Source organism: Echeneis naucrates, chromosome 11 (genome assembly GCF_900963305.1).
Source record: "Echeneis naucrates chromosome 11, fEcheNa1.1, whole genome shotgun sequence".
Lineage (NCBI taxonomy): Eukaryota > Metazoa > Chordata > Actinopteri > Carangiformes > Echeneidae > Echeneis > Echeneis naucrates.
In genome coordinates, this window is record NC_042521.1 from 11,497,055 (window position 1) to 11,521,953 (window position 24,899).

Sequence of the window (24,899 nt, forward strand, 5' to 3'; positions counted from 1 at the left end):
GGTAGTTCTAATACAGAGAATGAAAGATTTATTTTATTTATTTATTTTTTTAACCCCAAATCCACCCTGGATGATGGCATGCCAATTGAGCTTCTCCATTTGTGGCTGTGTATGTGTGTGTCCCTTCTTAGGTCAGGTTTCTCTAAAAACAAGTCCCAAGCACAGAGCACAAGGTAAGCATTTTCGTGTCAAACCCAGGCACCCCCACTCCCTACCTCTGATTTTCTTTGAATTAGGTTATCCTCAATTCGAACACAGAGAGACACCAAAGCATTGTCAGTGGTCTTAGTTAGTGGATGTGTTCTCATCATTATTTATAAGATCAAAACAGTGCAGTGCCTCTCTTACCTTTGTTCTTCTACTCTCCTCCACGGTCTTCCTTTCTGAAACTGTGCTGTCTCCCTTAATACCAGCTTGAAAGATTACTACTTGCATGAGTTGAGCCACAGCAGTCGTCTCAGCCCTCACAGGGTTGACAATCAGCTGCTTAAAGTGTCATCGCTGTTACTGTAAAACAGTAAGTCTGTCAGGCTAAAGAGATGCTTTTCCGCTCTCACCTGGTGCTGCATGGCACCAGTTGATGGCCTAATGGTCGTGTTCACTGGCCCTAAAAGGTATCATCAAAGTGTAGCAGGTTTGGAAGTGTTATCCTTTCACAGCTGGTAGATTTCAACCAACTCTCCTTAAAATTATTTAGGTTTCCGTTGCTTTTTCCCTGCAAATGCATAATTCATACCTGCAGAGCTGTTGAACTGCCACATAAATGCAACAAATGTGATGTATGTTGCTAAAATCAGATGCTGCAAAATGGTGTTAAAATATTTCAACATATCCTGGTGTTAAAAATCCATCATATAGTGCTTCCGCTGAGCATACTCAATCTTTTCTGCATTATTCCAGACAGTGCAGCATTTTCTCTTATCCAGAAATGTATTTGTATTTTCAATTTGTCATATTTCTGGACCAAGACCCTGAAAATAATTTCTATACAATGAGGTGGACAGAGATCTTTAAATGAAGAAAGAACATTGACGTTCAATGAAATATTATGTCTCCCTAATGTATCGCCCTCCCACACTTAATCCACTTATATAAACAGTCATACTAAGTGGAATGTGTGAGAATGTGTGTGTTTTTTGTGTCCGCATGTATGTATAAATGTATGCATACATGCAGTACTGTATGTGCCACTGATACATATGTGCCGATGCTTGTGTAGTTTTTACAATGTATCTGTAAACATGCATGTCCTCTCTTGCCCCGCCCCCTGTTGGTGACATCAGGACGCTGCAGTGGGACACAGACCCCTCTGTTCTGCAGTTGCAGGCTGATTCTGAGCTCGGGTACATCTTCCTCCTGTCCTTTTGTTGATTGTCTGATAAATAAGAAAAGAAACTAATATGTGGCACTGTGTGCCATATTCAAATCATACTTCATTTTAAATTTATAGTTATATTATGAATGTAAATTCAAATGATGCAATCCTCTATTAACTGAACTAGTTGTTGCAACAGACACTAATCTCTAATTATTTATATTATTGTAATTATTTATTAATAATGTAAACTTTATACAAATATAAGTATTTCATAAAAAAAAATGAATTTGAGCTTGAAGTATAATATAGCCATGCTAATGATAACATCTTGGTTCTGTTTTCCAGACGGAGGATGCTGAGGCTGGGGGCCTCTAAGATCACACAGGTAGACTTCCTTCCCAAAGAGGTGGTCTCTTACAGTAAAGAGACACAGACGCTCACTGCCCTCCTGTCTGAAGGTGAATATTTTTATGTTTGTGTGTATGAGTGACAGTCAAGAATATTTTCTTGACATTCCATATTGTCCATAATTTCTGGCTAAAACAATCTAAGATTCAAGTATTTTTATTTTTATTTTTTTTTAAACCCAGAGGGACACCAAAGGTTATACAAGGCAAGAGGAAGTTTCACGTTGCAAGGATTGAATAATTGTTGTTGTCGTGTGGTTGAATTTGATACATCTTCAGATAGAAAGTTCAGGGTCTGTAAACCTGGAATGACTTAAAGATCTAACAAAGTGAGAGAGCGAGAGAACAAGGCTGAGAGAAGCTGACAAGTGTCTGTCAATTTTAGTGTCTTCAATCACATAACATCATGCTTTTGACTCCTGGTCCTAAGTGGAAACAGGCTGACAGATGAAATTCTCCCAGATGACTTCTGATAGATTTTGGAGAACAGCTGTATGTTTGTGTGTGATGTCTTTTCAATTTTCCATGTATTAATTAACATTATGCATTTATGAACGTCAGATTTTACCATTTACAGAAGTGATGCAGTTGTTAAAAATGTGATTCAAAAAAGCTGACATTTTCGTACTCAAAAAAATATGCCTATTTTTCTGCATGTGGTGGTTGCTGATGTTTTTTTTTTTTTTTTTTTTTTTTTTAAAGAGATTAAATTATGTGTGAATAGGCTATATGTTAAAATGTGTGGATGTATTTGCATCTCTGCAAGTGTTTGAGTACATGCGTACTTAATAGGAGTTCCTAAGTACATCCATATGGTCAGTATGCTGTATTTGGTGGTTCCAGAGGTTATAGATATATTAGAAGAGAAAGACAGTAGAGATTTGGAGGGATGACAGTTGGAGTTGTTCCACTAAATTGAACTTCAAGCCTTTGCTCTTATTGCAAAAGCAGATATTCCATTCTGAGATGTCATCCTCATGTGTAGGAATGCACATACAAATAGAGCTCCACCTACACTCAGTCCAAAGTGACTGTTACCATGTGTGTGTGTGTGTATGTACATACACACACACACATTTATGCACACATGTGCCTTATCATCTTCTCTGTCTTCCTTCTGCTTGCCAAGACAGCTGGCAGCCATGTGACTGTGAAGGGGTTGTACTTCCTGCTTCCTGTCATTATAATAGATGGTCTGGTGTGGATTCCACCGCCCTCCTCCACCAGCAACCACCACACACATACACACACGTCTCTCCTGATCAGCATCCAAATGGCCTGATTCAACTCCCCCCATTTCCTTGACAAACCCAGGAATAGATCCTTTATTCAACAAGTGCACAGGCACTGACTCACATATATGTGCTGGGAAACATTGACAAGCATATGTACTCTCACATACATACCAAAGTTTTAGTTAGCTTAAAGGACTTCATTTGTCAGATACTGTCAATTTACCTACACAGAGAACCAAAACAGCACACACAAACAAATACAAATGTTACAAACTGCAGAGGGCAATTAGGTAAAGAGACAAAGACCAACAATTAAGCAGACAACTAAATAAGCATGAAGCAGTTTCTGTACACAGATCAAATATTGTGTGTACACACATACAAAACAAATACATACACAATGACTGGTTAATGTCTGTCAATGCTAAATGTTGGTGTGTGTGTGTGGGGTTTTTTTTTTTTTTGGCTAATTTGTTTTCGTCTTCCATCAGTGTGTTCAGAAGGTGGATGTGTGTGTTTGTGAGGGGGTTTGAGTATGTGCGGCAGAACATCTGGGAGCCAGAACAGAGTTGTGGTGGTCTACAGGGAGGTGACCTTGGCCTTAGGAGACCCTCCCTTTGCTGGCTACCACAGAGCTTGTGTGTCTGGATCAAGAAAGCTGGATGATGGTAGCACCTGCCTTCACTTCTAGCTATGTGTTTGTTCAGGCCAGTTCCTGTTGTTGATTACTGCGCCAATACACATGTAGGAAATCTAATTTTCAGATCACAGCTGCATGTTTTGCTTACAAATTATTTAAATGTTGAATTTAAATTTTAGTTGGCTTGAGAAATATCAAGTATTTTACAAATTTCTTTATACATCTCTGTTGGCTGTCAGAGCATGTGTTGTCTTGGACAAAGAGAGCAAGTGAGCTCACTTTAAACCTTCTGGTGGTTTTCATGTAACTTCACAGCCAGATGTGAAGAGTTTCCACCGTTCTAAACAAATGTCCTTGAACTAAAAGCAGCATAAGGGCTGACCACAAGTCAGTGTTGCCTGCAATCCTCAATAATTTTCTTATAAAATTCCATGCTCTTATGACTAAAATACCACATTCTGTTGTTTACATAATTTTTTAATGACCACATTTGACCAATGGTTTCTTTTAGTTTTGCAGACATGTTTCCAATTAATAGAACTTTTGTTATCTTTGTCATCATTTGGTTATTTGGTAGGTGGTTTCACATTATAATGTTTATATTGTGGCATCAATGTGTCTGAAAGGAAATATAAGTGAAGTCTCATCATAATGACTTTACACAATCATTGTTAAATTACTCAGGGATTGTTTCGTGGCTTCTTCTCCTCATGAACTTCTGACCTCCCAAGTACTCATCTCTTCTTTCATGCCCTGGCTGGATAGCTACTGTTGATGTCTGTTGCTTGAATAAGGTGTGTAGCAGTCTATGTGTGAAAGTGTTCAAACCTGATAGCAGCTTTAACAAATTTGATTGATTTATCTGACTTATTGTCTTTCTGAACTCGTGTCTGTCTTTCTACATACAAATTTGTTCTTAAGACCGATGTGCATGTGTCGGGTCAGTTAAACCAGCTAATGATATGGTTTTTCATTTCCGTGACCAATTTGCCTCCATGTGATTGCAATGTGTGGCTGCCTATGCATGTTCTATTTCCCATTGCCTCCTCAGTGATCCGTCTGTCCCGAGTGTCCATTGTGTCAGACAATCGGATTAGATCCAGTCACATTTGGCTCCATCTATTTACTGCTATTCTAATGGTTATGAATGAACGTGCTTGTCATGAGGGATGCATTTGTCTAAGGACATAGCAGGGAAATCAAATAAGGCCTAATGTGGTGTGTGATAGTATCCTCAGCCACTGAGGTCAATCAAAGTGTGTTTCATCTCTATATGTTGAGTAATGATTCGTTCTTAAGAAAGAGAAGTGTATTTTATTTCACATTGACCATAAACTTCTCAGCCAACACAGGGGAGCCGAAAAGTTTGAAAGTTTTCAGTTTTAATTTGCAAAATAATTTTCCTTAATTTTCCAAATATCAGTACTTGCAAACTGGTCAGCAACTGTTGCAATCTGACGTGTGGATGACTGTCAGTATGCCTGCAGCAGCTGGGGAGCCAAAGAGAGCAAGCAGGAGGATTGTATTTGTATTTATAAGGTACCCCATCAAAGGGTTTAAAATGTCAGGTGATTGTACATGTGAATTTGCTTGATGTGTAATTTATATGTTGATAATATGTCAGTATTGTTTCCCTACTTTCTTGTGCTGCTGGCAAAGGGTAAAAAAAGGTGATCAAAGATGAGATGTAGAATTTTTGTACAAGAAATTTTTATGGAAATATTTAAAATTGTATGATACTTATACAATAAATATATATGATTTTATATGCTTTCTTTAACTTGGAAAATATCTACAGTTATCATTGTTAGCAAACTTTGAATGATGATCTATGATTACCATCATTGCAGTTGAAAGTCAGTATTAGGTCAGTATATGAAATGTTAAAGTAAGGCCAGACCCAGATATTTGGATATAAGAATAAATGTAAGACTGTAATGATGTGTTCTATGGAAATATTTCCCTTTGCTAAATGGAAATCCGGCTATATTTTGTCCTTATGTGCAACAGTCAAACATGTAATTGTGTGACTGTACACAGACACTGATGTCAGTGTGTAAGTGTAGCAGGAGTTACATTAAGATCGTGAAACCTCTCTTAAGTCTAACAGTGAATCACAGCAGTTGAAATATTCCAAATCTCAAATGTTACAAAAATTATAAATTCAAGTTTTAAACAGCTTTTGCAGTAGAGGAGGAGGTACGATTTCACAGCATTTCAGAAAATGTGAACATTTAATTTTTTTTTTTCTCCTTTCTCCCTTAATTGTGTCGAGAGTCAATTTCAGTGCTCTGACCCATTCTGTTACTTTACTGATCCCAAGATCAAGATAGCTATCTCTCTCTTCCTGTGTGTGCTGATGGTGGCAAGAACAGGAAAGGATTGTAGGCATTTTCTGCATGTGCTTGTACACATATATGTTTGTAATTTGGCCTAGCTGTAGTGTGAATCTGACCCAGTTTGTAGTTAATGGGTTTCGCTCAGTGGAGCCTGAAACACCCATAATGGACCACACTTGCAAAGTTATCCAAAGAAATACAGAGACGTGAAGGAAAAGCAGAAACAGCGAATGTAAAGGGTGAAGACGAATGTGTGGTCTCTGGGGAATAAACAAAGGAATTAAAGAGAAAAGAGCAAGAGGGGCGCAAGAGGAGGTGAGGCAGGCCACCGAGGGATGTTGCAGCAGTTATGTTTCAGCAGTATTTGTTTGCAGTGAAGCACAAGTAGGCCTTCAGGAGTACAAATCTGCGTGTTTGTGAATAATTTGATGTTGCAACTTTGGAAAATCCCTTGTTAGGGTTAAAGTTTGCGGGGTCAAGTGTGTGTTTTGTGTGTCTCAATGCGAAGGTGTGTGCGACTCCCTCTCTCCCTGTAGTATTTTCTGCCCCATTAGCTTTCAGGGTCTGTACAGTTTGAGTGTATATAGTTGGTCAGTAATTCTCTCCTAAAGTATATTTACTGAAATAAGAGGCTTTCTTTTGACATGTGGTGGACTGGTAATAGCCTCTAATTGTAAGAGAAAACCCATTTTGAAGCTCTCATTTGAAAAGACATGTTTCCTAAGTAGGCACACAAACGCATAAGCAAAGAGATTCATAAATGTAAGCATGTATTTGCAGACTAACATGCATGGGAATAAACAATCATATGAATCCACTCCAACAAAGTGGCCCACACACATACATTCAGATGTGTCCCTTGAACTCTATATAATCCCAGAATGGTGCAGTTTAATTCATGAAATGATACTGACCATTGGCAGCATAGTGGTGCAATAAATGTGTTTACTTTTGGGTTTTTTCCCCACAAACTTCTAAATATGTTTCAGCAGGTTGTGAACTGTCTTCAGTTAAAAGTTGTAAAATAAATAAATAACTACAAAATTTTATATATAATGATTTCATATATATATATATATATATATATATATATATATATATATATATATATATATATGAAATCATTTGATTTTTGAAACCAAAACTATTGGGATTCATTCAGTTGCATAATTAGGTTATGCAATTTTTCTTTATAGCTTTTTTGTCTGTGTCATGCATGGGCATGGATCGACATTGGGAAAGTTTTCATATTACCCTTATGACATTTCAACATATTGCTATTTGGCACACATTGAAATCTTTTGTTACTGTCTGACATACCGAACAAAATCTTTTGCAAATCATCAAATGTAATAATAAGAAAACGAAAAAATTACAAAATATTTATCTCACTGCAGCAGTAAGTGTCAAAATGCTCAAATTTGTAGTTGTCTCACCATTCAGATATATTTTTTTATATTTACAGATTTCTTTTTTTTTTTTCTTTTTTTCTTTTTTTTTTTTACAATTTTTCCAACTTAAAACAATTTCATTTAGGCAAAACTCTGAATTATAGCTCCCTGTGTTTAAGGGAACGCAAATTGCTTCTTTTGTTAATTGAAAAAGGATTTTGTAGAAAATTTTTAATATTAAAGTATAAAGTATAAAGTATTTTCTTATTGATAACAAAATATATTGTACTGGCATTTTAATAGAATATGTAAATGATATTTAATCATTACTGACATTACTTACTTATTTAGCCATAAGTTTAACTAATAGACTGTTCAGTTAGCGCACAGTGTGTTCTGATGTCTGAGACTTATCTCCTATTCACTTTACTTCAAATGTTGACTGTTTAGTCAGGGATGCTCAAAAAAGCAACACATTAACTACAGTCAATTGGGAAAATGATGGATTATGTCAACAGCTTAGTGACAGTTTTTTTATGGCGTGCAATGGCATTTGTCACATAACTGTAATTTGATGTTTGTTTAACGGAAAACCTGGGTGCAGTCGTTATGTTTACAGAAGAGCACCAAGAAGGAAAGTCTGACTGCATGAGGCAGGAGACTGAAGCGCATACCACTTCCAACTCATGAGCTTCAGGTCCTATAGGCTCTTGCAGTCAATTTACCTTGTTTTTTCCAGTGAAGCTATGATGCATTTGAATAAAAAACAGTAAATGTAACACACTCCCAGTCTATAAGAATCCAACATGACTGAGGATTTGCGGGCAGTCTTCAAGGCCCTAAAGGGGGGAATGTGGTTGCGTGAGTGTGTGCTTTCCTTGGTTAGGTACTTATATGTTTATGCGTGTCTGTGTATGTGCATATATATGTGTGTATAGCCACATATGGAAGTGCTTGTCTCATACATTGTTGTTGTTCCAGCTAGGCGGGTACAACAGACTGAACAGACCAGAGGGAGAGAAAGAGAGAGCGTGAGTGAGTGTGTGTGTGTGTGTGTGTGTTTTCTAAAAGCAGAATTCATGTGGAGAATAACTACACTGAGTAAATCCAAAAAACCTTGAACAAAATGTACTCTGTTGTTTTAATCACTACTTTTTTCTCCTGAAAGTTCACATAAGATTTGCCTTTTTATATTTTGTGACTTCATGACTAATGTTTTGGAAGTGTAATTGTTTCACTGCAGCCTCTTCTTCGGATAAGACTTAATCTCACTGTGCATGTCAATATTCACACACGCACACATACTTGTCTCTCAGGAAATCTGAGGATTCTTTGACATGATGCATTCTCTCTAACTCTGATCTTACCTAGCACAAATACATTTCTCACCCCAACAAAAATCGAATTACATACCTGAATGCTAAAACAAAATTTTGACCCTCAAACAGGCCTTTCGAGTTGTGAAGACAAACCAAAATGTCCTCACAACCGCAGTTCCAGACCAAAATGTGTCTGCACAACAATAGGAAGACACGTACACACACATGCACATATTTCAGATCAGAGCTGGGGTTTGCTATTATGATCTGCCTCAGCTTTTCCCGCAGACACACATAATTGGCCCATATTTCTCACTTTCTCTCTTCATAAAACATCTCTGACTTTGGCTTTCATCGTCATCAACCTCAAAAGGGCGCAGCCTTCACTCCAGTTTCACTCCTGTTTCGAAATTGATGTGGCGTCCCAAGCGGCTTCTGTCCAAATGGCCACAGCAGTCAAAGCCCAGAGACGTTCCTGATATTAGAGAAAAATAATGTCTTTCACAGTGTGTAAGGTATTCCATGTGAGTCACAGATGATTGCAGTTTTCCCCTATGACCACTGTATAATAAGGTACATGAACTCCTTTCTTCATCTCCCTCCCTCTGGCTTTCGTTTTGTCTTTGGCAAAATGACCATCATCCAAAATAATATTTGCCATCTGATGAGTGCTTGAGATGACTAGGAATATAGTTTCACACTTTTTTTTTTCCTTTTTTACTCTTTTCAACTGTTTTCTTTTTTCCCCTTTTCACTTGTTTTTTGTTTAGCTTGACTTTTTGACATGTGCACCCCCCGTTGCATTTTTTTTAAAATACATGTGTAAAACAACATTTGGTCTTGAACTTTTCCCTGGGTGGTCTGCCTTGTACTACATGATCCTTTTTACTCTCTAAGGGTTTTCATTTGTGAATGTAGCGGTTCACTGCCACAGCCAGCCTGCAGCTTATAGCCCTGTTTCCGCACGGTTTTTTTCAGTTTGATGTTTATTAACCATTTCAAGGCTTGTTTGTGTGTTTTACCTGCACAGTCAAAAAGAATAAATGACACCCAGGTGAATTTAATCCTTTATCGAGATAGACAATTAAAACCTTAGCCTAACAATGATTAAGAAAAAATAAATATTGTGCGACAAACAATGCAGAACAATAGAAGTTGTTTTTTGTTGCTCTTTAGCCAGTTTTGGTGAAAATTCAAACGACTCAGTTCTGGTTTTAAAATGATTCAGACTGAAAATTTCAACATCATTATCACATTTTATAGCTTGACAGTTGCTTGATTTGAAATTTGACCATCCTGGTTTTCTGTTGGCAGGAGTGGGATAAGCTGTCCTGAAACTCTCCAGCAGGGAGCACTCTTGGCACATATACATGATATATACTCAAAGGCTCCTTCAGAGCCTCACTAATCAGAAGTGTCAGAGATTTATTATTATAAATTAATATCACATGAAATTCAATTATGGTAATGATTTAAAATAACAGTTTTACAAATAATTTCAAACATGTTTTGGCTTTTAAAGTCTTAATTTGGGTGACACAATTCCTGAATGAAAGCAAGTGTTTGACTCCTAAAATAATTTTTCTAAGAATAGGCCTTTGTTTATTTATTTAAGCATATCTGAGATGTTACAATTTCAGTTATCCTTTTTTGCTGCAATTCAGAAAGTTTAAATTTCAAGCATCCTCATTTGGCAGGCCTATAAAAACAGTTTGTCCCATTCAGCCGTCTGTCCAGCAAAATTAAAGACAATCATCATTCAAGTGGCAGACGCAGACCACCAGTGACCATCTGAGGCGATATAAACAGTGCTATTTCTGAGTGACAAGTTTCTGCTTAGATGATGTGTTGAAAAGTGAATTGATGCCTCTCCCCCTTTTTCCCCCATTCTGACTGCTTTTTTGACAGTTTGGAAAGTTTGAAGTCATGGGTTTTAATCAGGCCTTGCGGGCAGGCTCAGAGCATGGCGTGGCATGGCATGATGGCTCAGTTTAAAGATGTGGGTCTGGGTCTGGGCCAAGCCGGGGTGGCACTGCTAGAAAAAGGAGGGGGGTTATGCAGAGAGAGAGAGACTCAAAGTGAAAGAGAGAAAGATAGCACACAACCAAGTTTACCACAGACCCCCAATGGCCTGAATTGGCTGCATTAATGACACCTGATTATGTGCGGCCATGCATGTCTGCATGAAGTGTGGACTCGGCTATACACAGACTTTTTCTCAAACACAATGTTTGATCAGTGTGGGGAAGTGTGGCAAAGAGATGAATTAATCTAAATCATCCTGTGGTTTTTTGCTTCACCAGTTTTACTCTGGCTGGTCTTCCAGCTGATGTGTGTGTATGTGGCAAATATTTTTACTCCTACTGTGGCAATCATGCCTTGATGAACCATGATGAGTTTAAACATTATTTTCTGTTAAAACAAATGGAGAACATGAATAAAATTAACAAACGGAAGTAAAAGGGTTTAGAGGATTATCGGTACATCTTAAACCTAGAATATGATTCAGTTGACGCATAAGGACGTGCGAGTTCATTGCCAAGTTGTTGCCCCTTTTCACACCATCCACTTTGTCTGTCTTGCTGATCAACAGATCAGTGAGATTCTTGAGTTGGTGAGGCTGCCCCTCACTTTTCAGACAAAAGATCAGGCACACACTTCGGAATAACCCAACAATTTTCTGTTCCGCTTGGCAAACAGAGGTCCAAAAATGTTATCAGTGTTCCCTCCAAGTGATTGCCAAGACAGTTCTCCATCCGACTCTTGAGTCGGTGTGCAAATGGGGGGGGGCCGGTCTGTGAAAAGCATAAACAATAACGTGGAGCAGTGTTTATTTTGGTGCGTTGGTTTACTGTCAGAATGGGCTACGAGCTTATTCCAGGTGACTGAAACAAGATAGTTCTGCTTTAGAATACCTGAAGAATTGTGAAGAGTTAAAGCTCTGTAGTCTCATCATCCCTCCAGTTAATATTCTAGGCTGTCAACCAATTAATTATTGTATTAAAATGGTGTTTGGTAGTTTGCTATTGGTAATGCCCATTTGATCTAATTTCAGATTGTATCGTTTCATTTGTGACCTATATCATTATTTCAGTCCTATAAAATGATTGTGTTTATGTAATGTGTATCTTCTTGTTTTGGCAGTTGGATAACAAGGATTAGATTACTAGAGGTGGAATGAGTAAAAATGAGAGAATTCCCCTTATGCCTTAGGTCATTTATGATATATGCAGAGGTTAATTGAATGTAGTGTGTGTTGTGTCTTGATGTCAGAGAAGTTAATGCGCGTGTGTGTGTGTTGTCGTGCCAGGGCCACATTAGAGAAGCCTTTCAAGTCTTGTCGACCTCCTCCTACTCCTCTGCATAGTGCTTGTGTTGTGGTCTGCTCAACAGCCAGCCTTGCAGAACCCCTGCAAAGTGTGTGTGTATGTGTGATCGTGCATGTGCGTGCCTCTATATGATGTTGCGTTATTCCCAATGTGTGGGATCCCCCAGTATCATGCTGGATTCCTCGTTTGTATCCCTGTTGCTGTTTCTGCCGCCTCTCCTCTCATATCAATATTTCTCTTTATGATTAACATAATAGGGATCTATAAAAATTATGTGTAATGTCATCTTTGATTGTGTGTGACTCAGTTTGCGAGTCACCTCAATGCTGCTATGATAAGTCTGCAGCTCTGCCCCTATAATGTAGTTGATGACAAATGTGGGGACAGGGCTCATCCTCCCCTCAGCACACTCTCCCACAGCTCTTTGATAACTATGCCAATCGCTCCAAGCTTGCACTAACACATTTCAGCACACTAGCACTCTTTGTGAATTGGGTTCAGAATAAAAGGTTAGCAAACACTTTGATCTTTACCAAACAGAACACATGCCCATTTGCGTTGACACATGACGCCTTTGTGCTTTATGTCCCGGCTGAAGGGAAGCAAAGGACAGTGTGCGCTTTATATATGTTTTTCAGTATCTTTAAAACTGTTCCCTCCAACTGCTTGATAGCTGCTGCCTACTGTGAAATAATACAAGATGTTTAAGCTAATGACATTCTCAGCGGTGTGTATCAGCCTTCATTAAGACTATGCTTTCTTTATTCTACAAAGAGATTAACCCATTACTCTTACCAGAACTATTTCACTCCTCTGTCAGGCCATAAAAACAATTATTTGCTTATGTTGACTAAAAACTACCTCATGCATGGAAAACCTGATCAGAAAATTCTTCATTGGTGTTGGCTTACTGCAGATAAATGTAAGAAGGTTGGACGTTTCAGCATATTGTGTCAAATATATACACACACATTATTAGACACCTTCCTCAATATTTGTCTACGTCTAATACAGCTTTTCTCTATATTGTAAGAAACTGTCTGAATTACCAAGAGACCAAATTTTTTGAAGATAGGAGAAGGCAGGACAGCATCAGGAGATTACTGAACATAAGCTGGAACACAGTTGAAACAGTGTTTAGGAGGTATAAGAAAAGCTAGACTACCAGTAACAGACACACTCCATTAAAAACAGGTGTGAAAGTGTCTCTGACTTGGCACGAGGATTCTGTGAATTGGTGTTTCTTTGACTGACAGACTGTGAAGTCAAACTCTTGGACGGGCGTCAAAACATTACTCATAAAACTGGAAGATCAAACTTTGCCGAAGAACTTGAAAAGAGGCCTGATGAATACTGGCAGGACATTGTTTGGTCTCATGAAACCAAAATAAATTAGTTTGAGTCAAATGGGGTCCAGCATGTTTGTCGTGGACTAGCCAGGAGCATGACAGTGACTGCACAGTGCTGATCATAAAACATGGACATATGTGGCTGTATGAGTGGAAATGTAAAAGATGTGACATTGATAGCTCATGGTGTTTTGAACACATATTAAAGGATCAAATACTGAATGAAAAGATGACTCCCAGTCCCAAGAAGCTCTGCGGGAGTTTCCAACCTGTCAATGATTCCATGAGTTTGTGAAGAAGAAAAAGTTAAAACTATAACCTGGCCAAATATGTCCCTTGACTGTATCCCACAGAACACACCTGTGGAGGGATTTAAAGCAACAAAAACTGCTCCAGCAAAGAGCACATGAAAAAAATCTCCTGTGAAAAATGACAGGAAATCTCTTCAGGTGTCATCCCAGGAAAATTGAATCTGTCATCCAAAATAATGGCCTGTAAACCTGTGAAATATAAAAAACATGTAATGTACAAAAAACAAAAAAGCTAAAGAATTGAATCAGCGATAAATAATGTAATGACTTAAAAAAAAAAAAATCTTAATTGAGCTCTGGCCAGAAATTGTTCTAACATTTTCTATTGGAATTACAGTATTAGCCACATTTAGATTTGGATATATTCAAACACTATTTGTATATTTGGCTTTCACCTTTAAACATTTCTGCAAGTGTCTCACTCTGTGTCTGTGTGTGTCCATAAGATTTTACAAACACCTTTACACATTTGGTGTGTGATTTTTATCTGTGTCTACATACCTGCCAGGCTGTGCTGAATTGACTGAGCCTGGTCAGCATGAGGAAGCAGCCAGGGGAAGATTGAGACAGCCAGATGTGATGGCCCTAGGCTACAGAGGATATCATTACCCTGGGTGTGTTGCCGGCCAAACTGGAGCCCCCATCGGAGTTTCATCAAGGTGGACCCCTGTCTGCGCTGAGGGGGAGGATACCAGTTAACCTGTTGTCCTACAGTGAGGAGCGGTATTAAGCAGCAGGTGGAAAGAGAAAGCATCCCGTGACTGGAATGAGGTGGAAACAAGAAAGTGTGCAGATACTTTCAGGGTAGCAGTCAGACACACTCATACTGGGCAAGATTGTCTCTTTTGAATTGTCTTCCCTGCTTCTTTTGCAACTCAACAGGAAACTCTGTAGTGTCTCTGTGTGTGTTTGGGTGTACATTTTACATAAAGTTTTAGATTATCTTTTCTTACCCATGAGTGTTATTTTCCAGTATCATTTACCGCAATGTAGCTTGTGCTTTACTTTGAGCTAACGCAGAAATATATCTGAAAATTTCCATTCAAAGGAAATTGCCGGGATATTTTTGGTGCGTGACTGTGACAGAACAACTTGATGCATGGCCACTGGCAACGACATCAGCAGTATCTTCATACGGGAATTGGACCGTCTTCCCTTAGTGAGGTAACCCATAGGCCATGAATCATGCTGCCTTGCTCCATAGTCCTGTGGTCCTGGGGTTTGACAGTCTGACCGCTCCTCAATGTGGTCTCTCTCCTCTACTCACACTCCTCCCATCCCAATCACCACACATTCCAACCACCGGACTGGTCACATAAGGTCAAGAAAATAGAATGGAAAGGAATAGAATAGAAGTTGTGTTTAATTTATCTACACAATGTTGGTTAGCAGGCCCTCACTTGCTTATTCACGTCTGAAGGGAATTGCTGATTAATGACCAAAAGACTGCATAGGAGACAAATAAAAAAAAAAAAAAAGAAAGAAAACAAACCCAACAGCAAACAGCTGTGAGAATTATGTCCTAACAAGCAGGCACAGAGGAAGAGACCAAAACGCTGGAAAGAAGGGTATCCCTGAGCATTTTGGCTTCTGAGTTTGTCTGTTTTGGCAGCTCAGAGATGCAGCTAGTCTGGCAGTCTGCCTGTCTGGTCCTCTCTGGTCTCTCCTCCACAATGTTGGGTCACTGGTGTTTGGATCACTACAGTTGGCTGTTAACCACCAACTTGGAATAAAAAACTTGCCGCCGTGTGTTTGATTTAGCTTAGTCATTTATTATATGCACACTATGAAAATTAAAGTCATACATCAAAAACATTTACTTAGAAGGGAAAATGAAAAGAGAATACAAAGACAGTGTGAGAGAATAAGGTACTAGAATGGCTAAAATAATACAGCAAAATAATGACAGAAGTAATATTATTAATTATAATGATAATACTAAAACCACGCCAAGTTTTCCTCTGATTAGTATTCTGTTTGTTACTTTTAAAGAGCACCAGAGATTTCATCAGAAGCTTAGGCAAGTGATAAATGGACATTTCATCCAGCCCAAGAGAGGCCCTTGAGTGAGTGGTTTTGACTGTGCCCCAGGCCATACTCCAGCTGAGTTAAACACACCCCGACATGTGTGCTTGTGTGACTCTGCATGTGTGTGTGTGTATGAGAGGGAGGCATGACACGTCTAAGGGTGTGATGTAGTCACTTCCTCCCACTGGACTGAGCGACTGTTGTCAGCTTGACCCTGCGCCAGTTAACCCCTCGCCACCCCTGGCACTGTGGGTGAGGGTCCCAGGAGTGTGCACTTGAGAGGCAGAGAAAGACAGATTGTATATGTGTCTGTAGCGTGTGTTGGCAGACCACAGGTGTCTGGTCACGGTGTCAGGGTGTTAAGAGGTCTTCAGAGAGGCCCCTCAACTCTCAGCATCTGTTTTGCAGGGAGGGAACAGCAGAGGAGGAGAGGTTGGTGAGGGTTACCAACACATACCCTGTGGGGTGTGGAGGGTGTTAGGGGGGCAGTGGCTGACTTGCAGGTGCCTATTTTGACAGCAGCCTTTCATTCTTGGACCAAAAACACACACTGCGCACACTTACAATAAATCCTGGAGAGTTGTGTGTAATTGCAGAGCCTGATTGGAGGGAATGTAGAGGGAATCCCCCTTTTGCACGCAGACATCATGGAATCTCTGTGCTTGGGGTCAAAGTTGACACAAAGTGGAGAGCAAATGCAATTCTGACTTTTCCTGATGACTGGATGTGTCTCTGTGTGTCTTATTTGTGTGCACGATAGACACAGTGTCTTCATACACGGGGACCACGTGAACACATTTTTCAGCTACGACCCGGAAATGGGCCCAGACTTGTTTCTCGTGAGACTTCTTTTCCCATGACAATGTATATTTAATATACATAAGTAACATTGGTGGAAATTCTGCAAGAAGTTGTGCTACTGGTGTCTATGCGCGTGCTTGTAAATGAAACCCATTTGGACTGAATGTTTGTTAGTCAGGTGTACCAGTCCTTGCCTGGGAATGATTACTTTGGGAAGTGGGGGGGGGGATACACAGCAGGAGGTCATGGAAAATTGGAACAGCTGTTGATTAACATAAGTGCTTTCTCTCTTTCCTTTTTTTTTTTTTTTTTTCAGTAGAGGAGGAGGAGGAAGATGAGGAGATGATGGAGGCGAAGTCAGGTCCCGAGTCAGAGCAGCAGGATGAAGATGAAAACAGAGAAAACAAAGAAGGTACAAATGGCCAATTGCTAATTGAATGGCTGATGGAAAAGCACTAACTATAATGGTCAGCTCCTGTCATCCATTTATTATGTCAGTTCACAAATCCACATAAATGAACTTGATATACCAGGCAATTTATGTCCCAGTTTCTACAGGCATCTCCATTCTTCATCCGTGAGTTCCCTTTTTCCTTCAATTTCTCACACTTGCTGTCACGAAACATGGCAACTCATGTGTGACATCCTTTGCCAGTCAGTGGGAGTATCAGAGGAGAGGGTGGGGGTATGTTACACTGGGGGTTAAGGCGGGTCCACCATATCAGATCCATGGCATGAGAGGGTCAACACTGATTAAAAACCTGTCACTTGACCCTTTGACCACACTTCAAAGTAGAGGGGAATAGCAATGTGTGTGTGTGTGTGTGTGTGTGTGTGTGTGTGCGCGCGCATGCGTGTGAGAGGAGAGTTCACATAGTAAGTAAGAGAGAAAAGACATATAGCTCTTGGGTGAGTTAAAACAACATGTGATGGGCACACATATGCATAGAAATATTCACATTTCACCACACAAATACATCTGACTAAACATGCACATATTGAGATGTATACACACACACACACACACACACACACACACACACACACACACACACACACACACACGCGCATGCATAAACACAGTCATCCATCTCTGCTCCATCCTGGCCTATTAGAAGGCCCGGCCTTTGATCTCTGCCACTCGATTCACTGGGTCTTTTCTGACAACTCGTAAGAAATATAAAGGAATGGGGGGGTGATCAAAGTCAAGAGGCAGGGTAAAGGTCAATATATGTGTGTCTGTGCATGCTTGTGTGTGTAAATGGCATGTGCGCTTGGGGACAGTGACTTCAAAACGGTTGCCGTGCTGTGCAGCCATTACGTTCAGAGGGAGGCGGGATGCTCAGAGGTCTTTGTTTTTCTCTTGTTTATGAAGTTCTTACTGGAGGGGGATTTATTAGAAAAGATGCATTAGGACCTGTTTGTAGTTTATGATGTCCTGGATGTGATTCTGGTTTTCATAGAAGATATAAATGTTGAATGTCGAAACACATCATGTACAGCACTCCTCTGGTTTTTTTTTTTTGGTAGTAATTTCAGACATGAGATATGACAACATAACATGTCATATGTACATATTTTTGCCTTTCTAAATAGTATATTAGTTTTTCAGCAAGATATTTGAGTCCTCTTTGTCTTATTTGGTAATGATTTCACTATCTATGGGTTATTTCGAAACATCTGAAAAGAGTCCCAAAGATCTAAGAAGACCAAACAAAGGGTCTGTTAGTTGAGATAATCCCTGGCAGGTTAATCACATCCCTAAATTCAGGTGGTGTAAAATATAAGATGGAGTCTTCCAGACATGCTTGTATCTTTATATTTATGTTTAGGCTCGTTTCCAGTACTGAGGGAGCTGACGGAGGAGGAGAGGCAGCAGATCCTTCACTCCTCTGAGTTCCAGAGTTTCTTTGACTGCAGCATCCGAGTGATGGAGAGGGCTCTGGCTGAAGACAGTGACATCTTTTTTGACTACAGCGGCCGAGACCTGGAGGATAATGAGGGGTGAGAAGGGAAAGGAGGAAGGATGATTGTTTGCTTGTGCAAGCACGTGTTTATTTTCATTCCTCGAACTAAGACTGACTCATGCGCACTGTTTCACTCCAGGGGCCTGCAAGGCTCCTTTGTTCTTCAGAGTATCTGTCTGAATGCTGAACTCACACTCTCAGGGGTTCAAAAACTCCTGTGAACTGAAAACCGTCACGACCCAAAGAGCATTGTCTTGCCATTGAAAGGGGTTGACTTCAGACAGAGGTTATCCAAGTTGTGATTGAAGTTGTAAGAGTCATAATTGCAAAGCTGTTTTGGGATACTGCTCTGCTGTGACAGATGTAGGCTGTTTTTACTGACTCTCTTCAACTTTGACCGCTGCAGCCACAGAGAAGCATCAAACCTGTGGTCAAATAGAGATTATTTCTAAAACAGGCCGTGGTCGAGCGCTTAACTCCAATGCCATTCTTTTTCCGTTGGCATGCTTTTTCTGACACACATAACTCTTCATTCATTTCCTTTTATTATTACTGTTAATTCTTAAATAGTATGGCACACAGAGCAGGTGTCTGTGTGCCCACAATGCACCATCATAGTGTCTTTCAGTGAACCTGATGTTTCTCCAAACTTATGAAAGCTTTTACAATACCTTGGGCTACAATAAATAACTGTCACAGGCTGGGAAGTTGGAGCAAACACTGCATCTTGAAACTGAATTTCTAGTTTGAATAGTTGCTTAATTTATTCATTCACCTCTGTTTGGATCTTTTATTGCTTCTTACAAATGGCCGTTGAGAGACTGGAGCAGAACTATTTGCTCCAGGTCTGATCAGGCCATAACCTTTGAACTATATCTCTACTGTCTGCCTCCAGAGACTTGGGAAGCGGCTCCAGTCTCTCTTTCAGTAGACTCTTCTATGATGAACACTGGTCAAAACATCGGGTTATCACCTGCCTCGACTGGTCTCCTCAGGTGAGTCCTCAGGTTCTGAAACCTACCTACTGTGTGTTAAGAGAGAGTGTTAGCATCATGAATCCCTGCATGATTGTCTTGGCAGATTTCTGTGGTTGTACTAACATTCATCTTTCTCTCTCTTTCAGTATCCAGAGTTGCTGGTTGCTTCTTATAACAACAATGAAGATGCTCCCCATGAGCCGGATGGTGTTGCCCTGGTGTGGAACATTAAGTTTAAAAAGGCTACTCCTGAGTACATCTTTCACTGTCAGGTAATCTATAAAATACCTTAAAGTCATGATGTCAGGTTACTATATGGAAAAGGTTTGGATTGCCATTTCTTTTTCCTTTTTTTTCCCCTTATGTTTTGTGAATTTAAGTATTTAACTGCACTCAGGTCTTTTTCATACCATATCTTTGAGCTGAACATTTGGTACATCCAGAAATCTACAGCTTTCTGCCTTTTTCTGTGCTCTAATGGCAAAACCTTTTGTGAGTGAAGAAATTATGTATGAAGTAAAGGGGAATGAAAAACAGCTCCACATGCACTCGTTTGACCCTGCAGACTGGATTAAAGCTGAAAGGTGCCACTGGAGACAAGTTTCGATGGAAGAAACTGAGGTTTTGCTGGGAAAGAAACTCACTGACGAGTGTGATGCTAATGGCAAATGACAGTGAAAACAAGAGAAGGAAGGAGGGAGGGAGGAGAGAAAGAATGGTGGGATTGGGTGTGAGGGCTTCATGGTTCCCAAGAGACAGGCGAGGCCATATAGAGACGTCTTGGTAGTAAAATGATGTGGGCTACCACTTCCTAATCCGAGGCTGCCACATGTGTGTGTTAGCCCACCCACTCTGATGCCGAATTTAATGTTAGCAGAGCTGTTTCCCACTAATTGACAGGCCTGTGTCGTACAAATCACTGTAAACATGGAAATACACCTGTAGCACTATCAATGCCACAAACAATCACCTCACTTTTTGAAAGATCTTATAATGCGTTTGCATCTCACATTCAAACTTCATCTAGCTAGACGAAATAGATTTTCTCTCTTTTTCTCAAATGCGCTCTGAACCATATACTCCTGCAGACCACATGCTGCTAACAAATATTTCGATATAAAGCTTGCCACGTACGTCTAGCTCCATAATGGATTTTTTAAGTGCTGCACTACACCGTAATTTATGCTGCTGCTGAAATCCATGCGGTCTTAGGTATGGATTACAGCTATGCATGTCATACTTTCTCGTAGTTTTTCCATGTGGGTCTCTGACAGAATATGTACAATACATCTGACTTTATTAACTGCGGTTTTTGAGCACGCTGATTCGTGAACTGTCTACGTTAAACAGAAAACATTTGGGAACAAGAATATTTATCTAAGCAGCTGATAAACTGCTTAGTGTATCAAAACCAGGCAATCAGCTGCAAATTCGTGCAACAGAGGTGAAGTGCATTCACATTTAAGGGGAAATACAAATGACAAGATCATAATGGCACGTTTGCATTGAGATGTTGGGAAATTACAATTTGTAACAAAATGAAACATCGTCATTGTAGTTTGTTTTGATTTTCTGACACATACAAACCACTTCTACAAACACAGTCAATTTGTTCTAAGTGAGTGTTTACTGGAAGGATGTGCATTAGATGAAGTGATATCAGATGGAGAAAAGAAAGAAGAAAGACTGAAGGGAAACAAAGTCTTGAGTGCCTGACTTTCCCAACTCCCCCCCACCAGTTTTAGTCAGTGAGTTAATGTGGCCTGGGGTTGTGCCATGGTTTTTTCATGAAGGGAGAGAAGAAAGTCAATGACAGAAAAACAGAATCATAAAAAAAGAAAGACAGAGCGGGCAGTAAATAAGAGGAGTAAACAGCGGAGGATAATGCGAAGATTAAATAATTAAATTTGAAAAGAGAAACAGAGAGGAGATTTGATTTTGGTGGAGGGACCACAGGAGCAGTTTTCTGAAAGGATGAGAGGAATGAATGGATTGCATAACTTTATTATTGTCTTTCTGTCTGTGGGGCACAAAATTGCCACTTTTTAAGTTAGCCATGGATCCAAGGGCTTTTAATGTGCGAGCATGCACTACCATCTAACTCACACTAAAGGGCTGTGTACCTCTTCACCCTGTCTTCCTCTACTTTCTCAAATTTAGTTTTTCACTCCATCCACCTCTCATGCTTAGCTACAGGAAGACTCACTGTAGGTGGTTTAGCAGCCTTTCAGACATTTTTAGTTTTTCCAGACTTTGCCCGGAAAAGCAGCTTTTATCTGGTGGCTCGATAGGTAGAGGACCAACTACTGTATATGTGTGTCACATGTTTTTGTGTGCGTGCATGCGTGTGTATTGTACAGATGTGGCTTGTGTGTTTGAGAGAGAGAGTACAGATACAAAAGAATGACTGTGCTGGGCCTGTAGTGGAGAGCTGGGGTTTTGTGGTTGAGGTCTGGTTCAGCAGGGGCTTTATTGTATACGGCTATGGCTTAAAAAGGCTTCATGTTACAGATGGGGTTTTGGTGAGGTCAAGCTTCTATATTTCTTGTCTGGCTCTGCAACAGGCTTAACAATGCAAAAACCTTTTCCTTGTGATTTAAATTTATAACCATTTATAACCTGAAATATTTCTTTGATGCAAAATAAAATAATACAAATTACCCACTGTTATTAATATTGTTTTTCAGTGATTTCTTGAAAAACAATTAGCTGCTTTTTACTCATCAGAAACATTGTGTGTGTGTTTGTGTTTGTGTTGGGGGGGGTATCATGTTCTTGACATACTGGCGAGGTGAAAAGTACGTAGTTTAAAAGCTGACAGTCTGGTTTTGGGAGGAGTTCCAGGCAAATGCAATTTGGTAAATATGCATGAAAATTTTTTGGGAATGTGCAGTGCTGTTGTAATATTGCATTCTAATGCAATAGTTCAAGAGGCAGAGCTTGTTCCCTTGAGGAGTAAACAGATGGCACAGAAATGTCATGGTTATACACTCTGCTTGCTGTTTCCCCTCTGCTTTTCTCTGTCGAGCCATTTAATAGGCTCCAACTTCAAAATGCAATAATCTGACAGTTTTATTTTGGAGATTTGTTCTCCTTTATACCATGAAAAGAAATGTGCATTTTTTTCTTACTTAAGACAGTAAATAATCTGCATCTTTATTTTTTATTAATTAAACTGTATTTCCCTGCACCCCTATTGTACTGGGAAGCCTCTTACAGTCCCGGTAAGGAGACTAGGCAGTTTCATGACTCCACCTCAGCTGCCATTGATCTGTAACGTTGTGCAGGAAGTGTGTGATCCATCAGTGTGGCTGGGGTTTTTACTTCAGGAAAAGAGGTTGCTGGTGCTTTAGACTCTGGTACCATTTGAGCATGCCTCCCCTCATCAAGGCTGTCCCACCAGTTGATCCCATCATCGCCTCATCCCAGTTGGGTCCAATCTTGTAACTTCACACCAGCCTCTCAAGTGGGCAAAGTCAGGCCACATTAAAGGGCCCGTTTGACTTAAAACCTCTGCTGAGCCCCTGAAACCACACGCCTCCCTATAACAACCCCCGCCGCTACTGTCATATCCCATTGGACTCAGTCATATTTTTATTAATATCTCTGTTTTGTGTTGCTCCATAGGTCTTTTGCACTTAGAGGAAGGTTGAGAAAGAGAAGCAGAGCAGCCAGGAAAGAGAGTGTTGGTGGGTGTTGCAGAGACTCAGGGGGTAAAGTGAGTTTGAAAGAAAGAACAATACAACATTATTCATCGGCTATATCTGATTTGGAACCTGCGAAATTACACTGGATGATGGAGCAGCATTGTGTTCAAAAGCTTAGCAGAGAAACCTCTATGCGCTCACTGTGTTTTGTGACACTACATAAATGAAGCTTCTACTGGCAAAAGGTGTTAAACGCTGCAGTTAACTAAATTAGTTTGTACAACTTTGACTGTGCTGATTGAAACCTTTTTTATTGGTAAGTTGAAATATGGAAACCCATGTTAATCATTTTAATATGATATCTATAATACTCCACTTTACAAGTGTTCAGAGTTACATGTGAGTGCTACTCATTGTGTTATATTTGAAAGTGACACTTTAGTCCCTAATCTAAATAAGAAAAAGAAAAACATTTCATTTGGCTTACATTGTTAATTCATATTGAAATCAAATCTAATAAGAGGATCTGTAGTGTCAATACTAGAATAGAACAACATAAGTTTAGCAATAAAGGAAAGCAAAAGCCAAAACGTTCATAAAATTTGAACATACAACACATGGTGAGTAAAGGGTGAGGAGCTCAAGAGAGGAGACAGAAAAGCTAGTTTGTGTTCATGGAGCCTCCTCCTTTTGCTTCCAGCTCGTCAAACCCTCATTCTTTGCTTGGTGAAATGGAGACTCAGCTTGGTATTTCTTTCTCCTCGCCAGAAACCACAGAGTGACAAAATCCGTGGGGTGTCATAAACGAGCAAAGCCAGGGGGAGAGAGGGAGGAGAAAGGTGGTTGCAGGGGTGGGAGCAGTTGAGAAGCCGGGATGCAAAAGAGGACAGTTGGATCCATCTGGTCCTGATAAGGCAGAGTGGAAAACAGATGAGTGTGGTGAGAGAGGGAGGAGGGCATGAAGCATGGATCTACTTTGGCCCATATACTGTCTGCTGTGTCCTATCAGCCTCCTGCTTCCTTGTTTTCTTCTAGTAGAGCACCCTCATTCTGTTTCTACCTTCCCTATTTGACTTGATCAACAGATTGTTGCCTGGGGAAAGAACGAGAAAGAGGAGGAGGCAACAAAGAGGGAGTGTTCCCCTCTCTACAACTTTCTTTCTCTCGCTGTCATTCCTTAAAATCTCCCTAATCCCTCTTTGGGTGCCATCTTTCATCACTGCCTACCATGTGTGTATTATGCTCTACAGAACACTTCCCATTAATATAATAAGGGTTGCCAGAAGCACTTAGCCTTGTGAGCCTGTGTGAGATATGGTAGATGATACGTTGTGCGTGTGTGAGTTGTTTCTCCCTCATGCGAGCACACACATAGGCACAGAGCCGACCTTGCCCAAGGACAGAAATGAAACCCACTGTTCTGACTGTGAGAGTGTCTCCCTGTGAAATGTCCACAATTTATCTCAGGCCCGATATGCTGAAGTGACTCTTGCTGCTGCTTTTTCTTCCAGGAGCTGTCACTCCCCACATCCTCTTCATCTGGGCTGGCAGGAGATGACTTGGCAGGTGTCTGACCTGCGCTGCATGTGAGATTAGAACCATGCACACAGCCACTCTGCATTTTGGAAATGAAATGTCAGGCTCAGTACTGAGTCAGCTCTGATATGGAGATGCAATCATAGTTGGAGCGTTGCTGACACGAGAGTTGTTGAGATGTTATTTAGACAGATGTGGCGCATGACTGGTATGTCCAGATTTATGAATCTGAAATGAAGAGGAGATGCAGGGGAAGTGGGGAGTGTGGCTGCATCTGATTTTAAGGAAACGTTTGACATTTGGGG

At 40.1% G+C, this 24,899-nt stretch overlaps 1 protein-coding gene across 1 annotated transcript in view; it reads left to right on the forward strand.

Moving 5' to 3' along the window:
• Positions 1–24,899, forward strand: part of dync1i1a (dynein cytoplasmic 1 intermediate chain 1a) — a 44,725-nt gene that overhangs the window by 2,653 nt on the left and 17,173 nt on the right. Inside the window, exons 4-9 of the mRNA XM_029513462.1 lie at positions 1,284–1,343; positions 1,664–1,776; positions 16,787–16,885; positions 18,315–18,471; positions 19,330–19,429; positions 19,558–19,683. Of these exons, the coding sequence (XP_029369322.1) occupies positions 1,284–1,343; positions 1,664–1,776; positions 16,787–16,885; positions 18,315–18,471; positions 19,330–19,429; positions 19,558–19,683 (655 nt within the window). The remainder of the gene's footprint in view (positions 1–1,283; positions 1,344–1,663; positions 1,777–16,786; positions 16,886–18,314; positions 18,472–19,329; positions 19,430–19,557; positions 19,684–24,899) is intronic.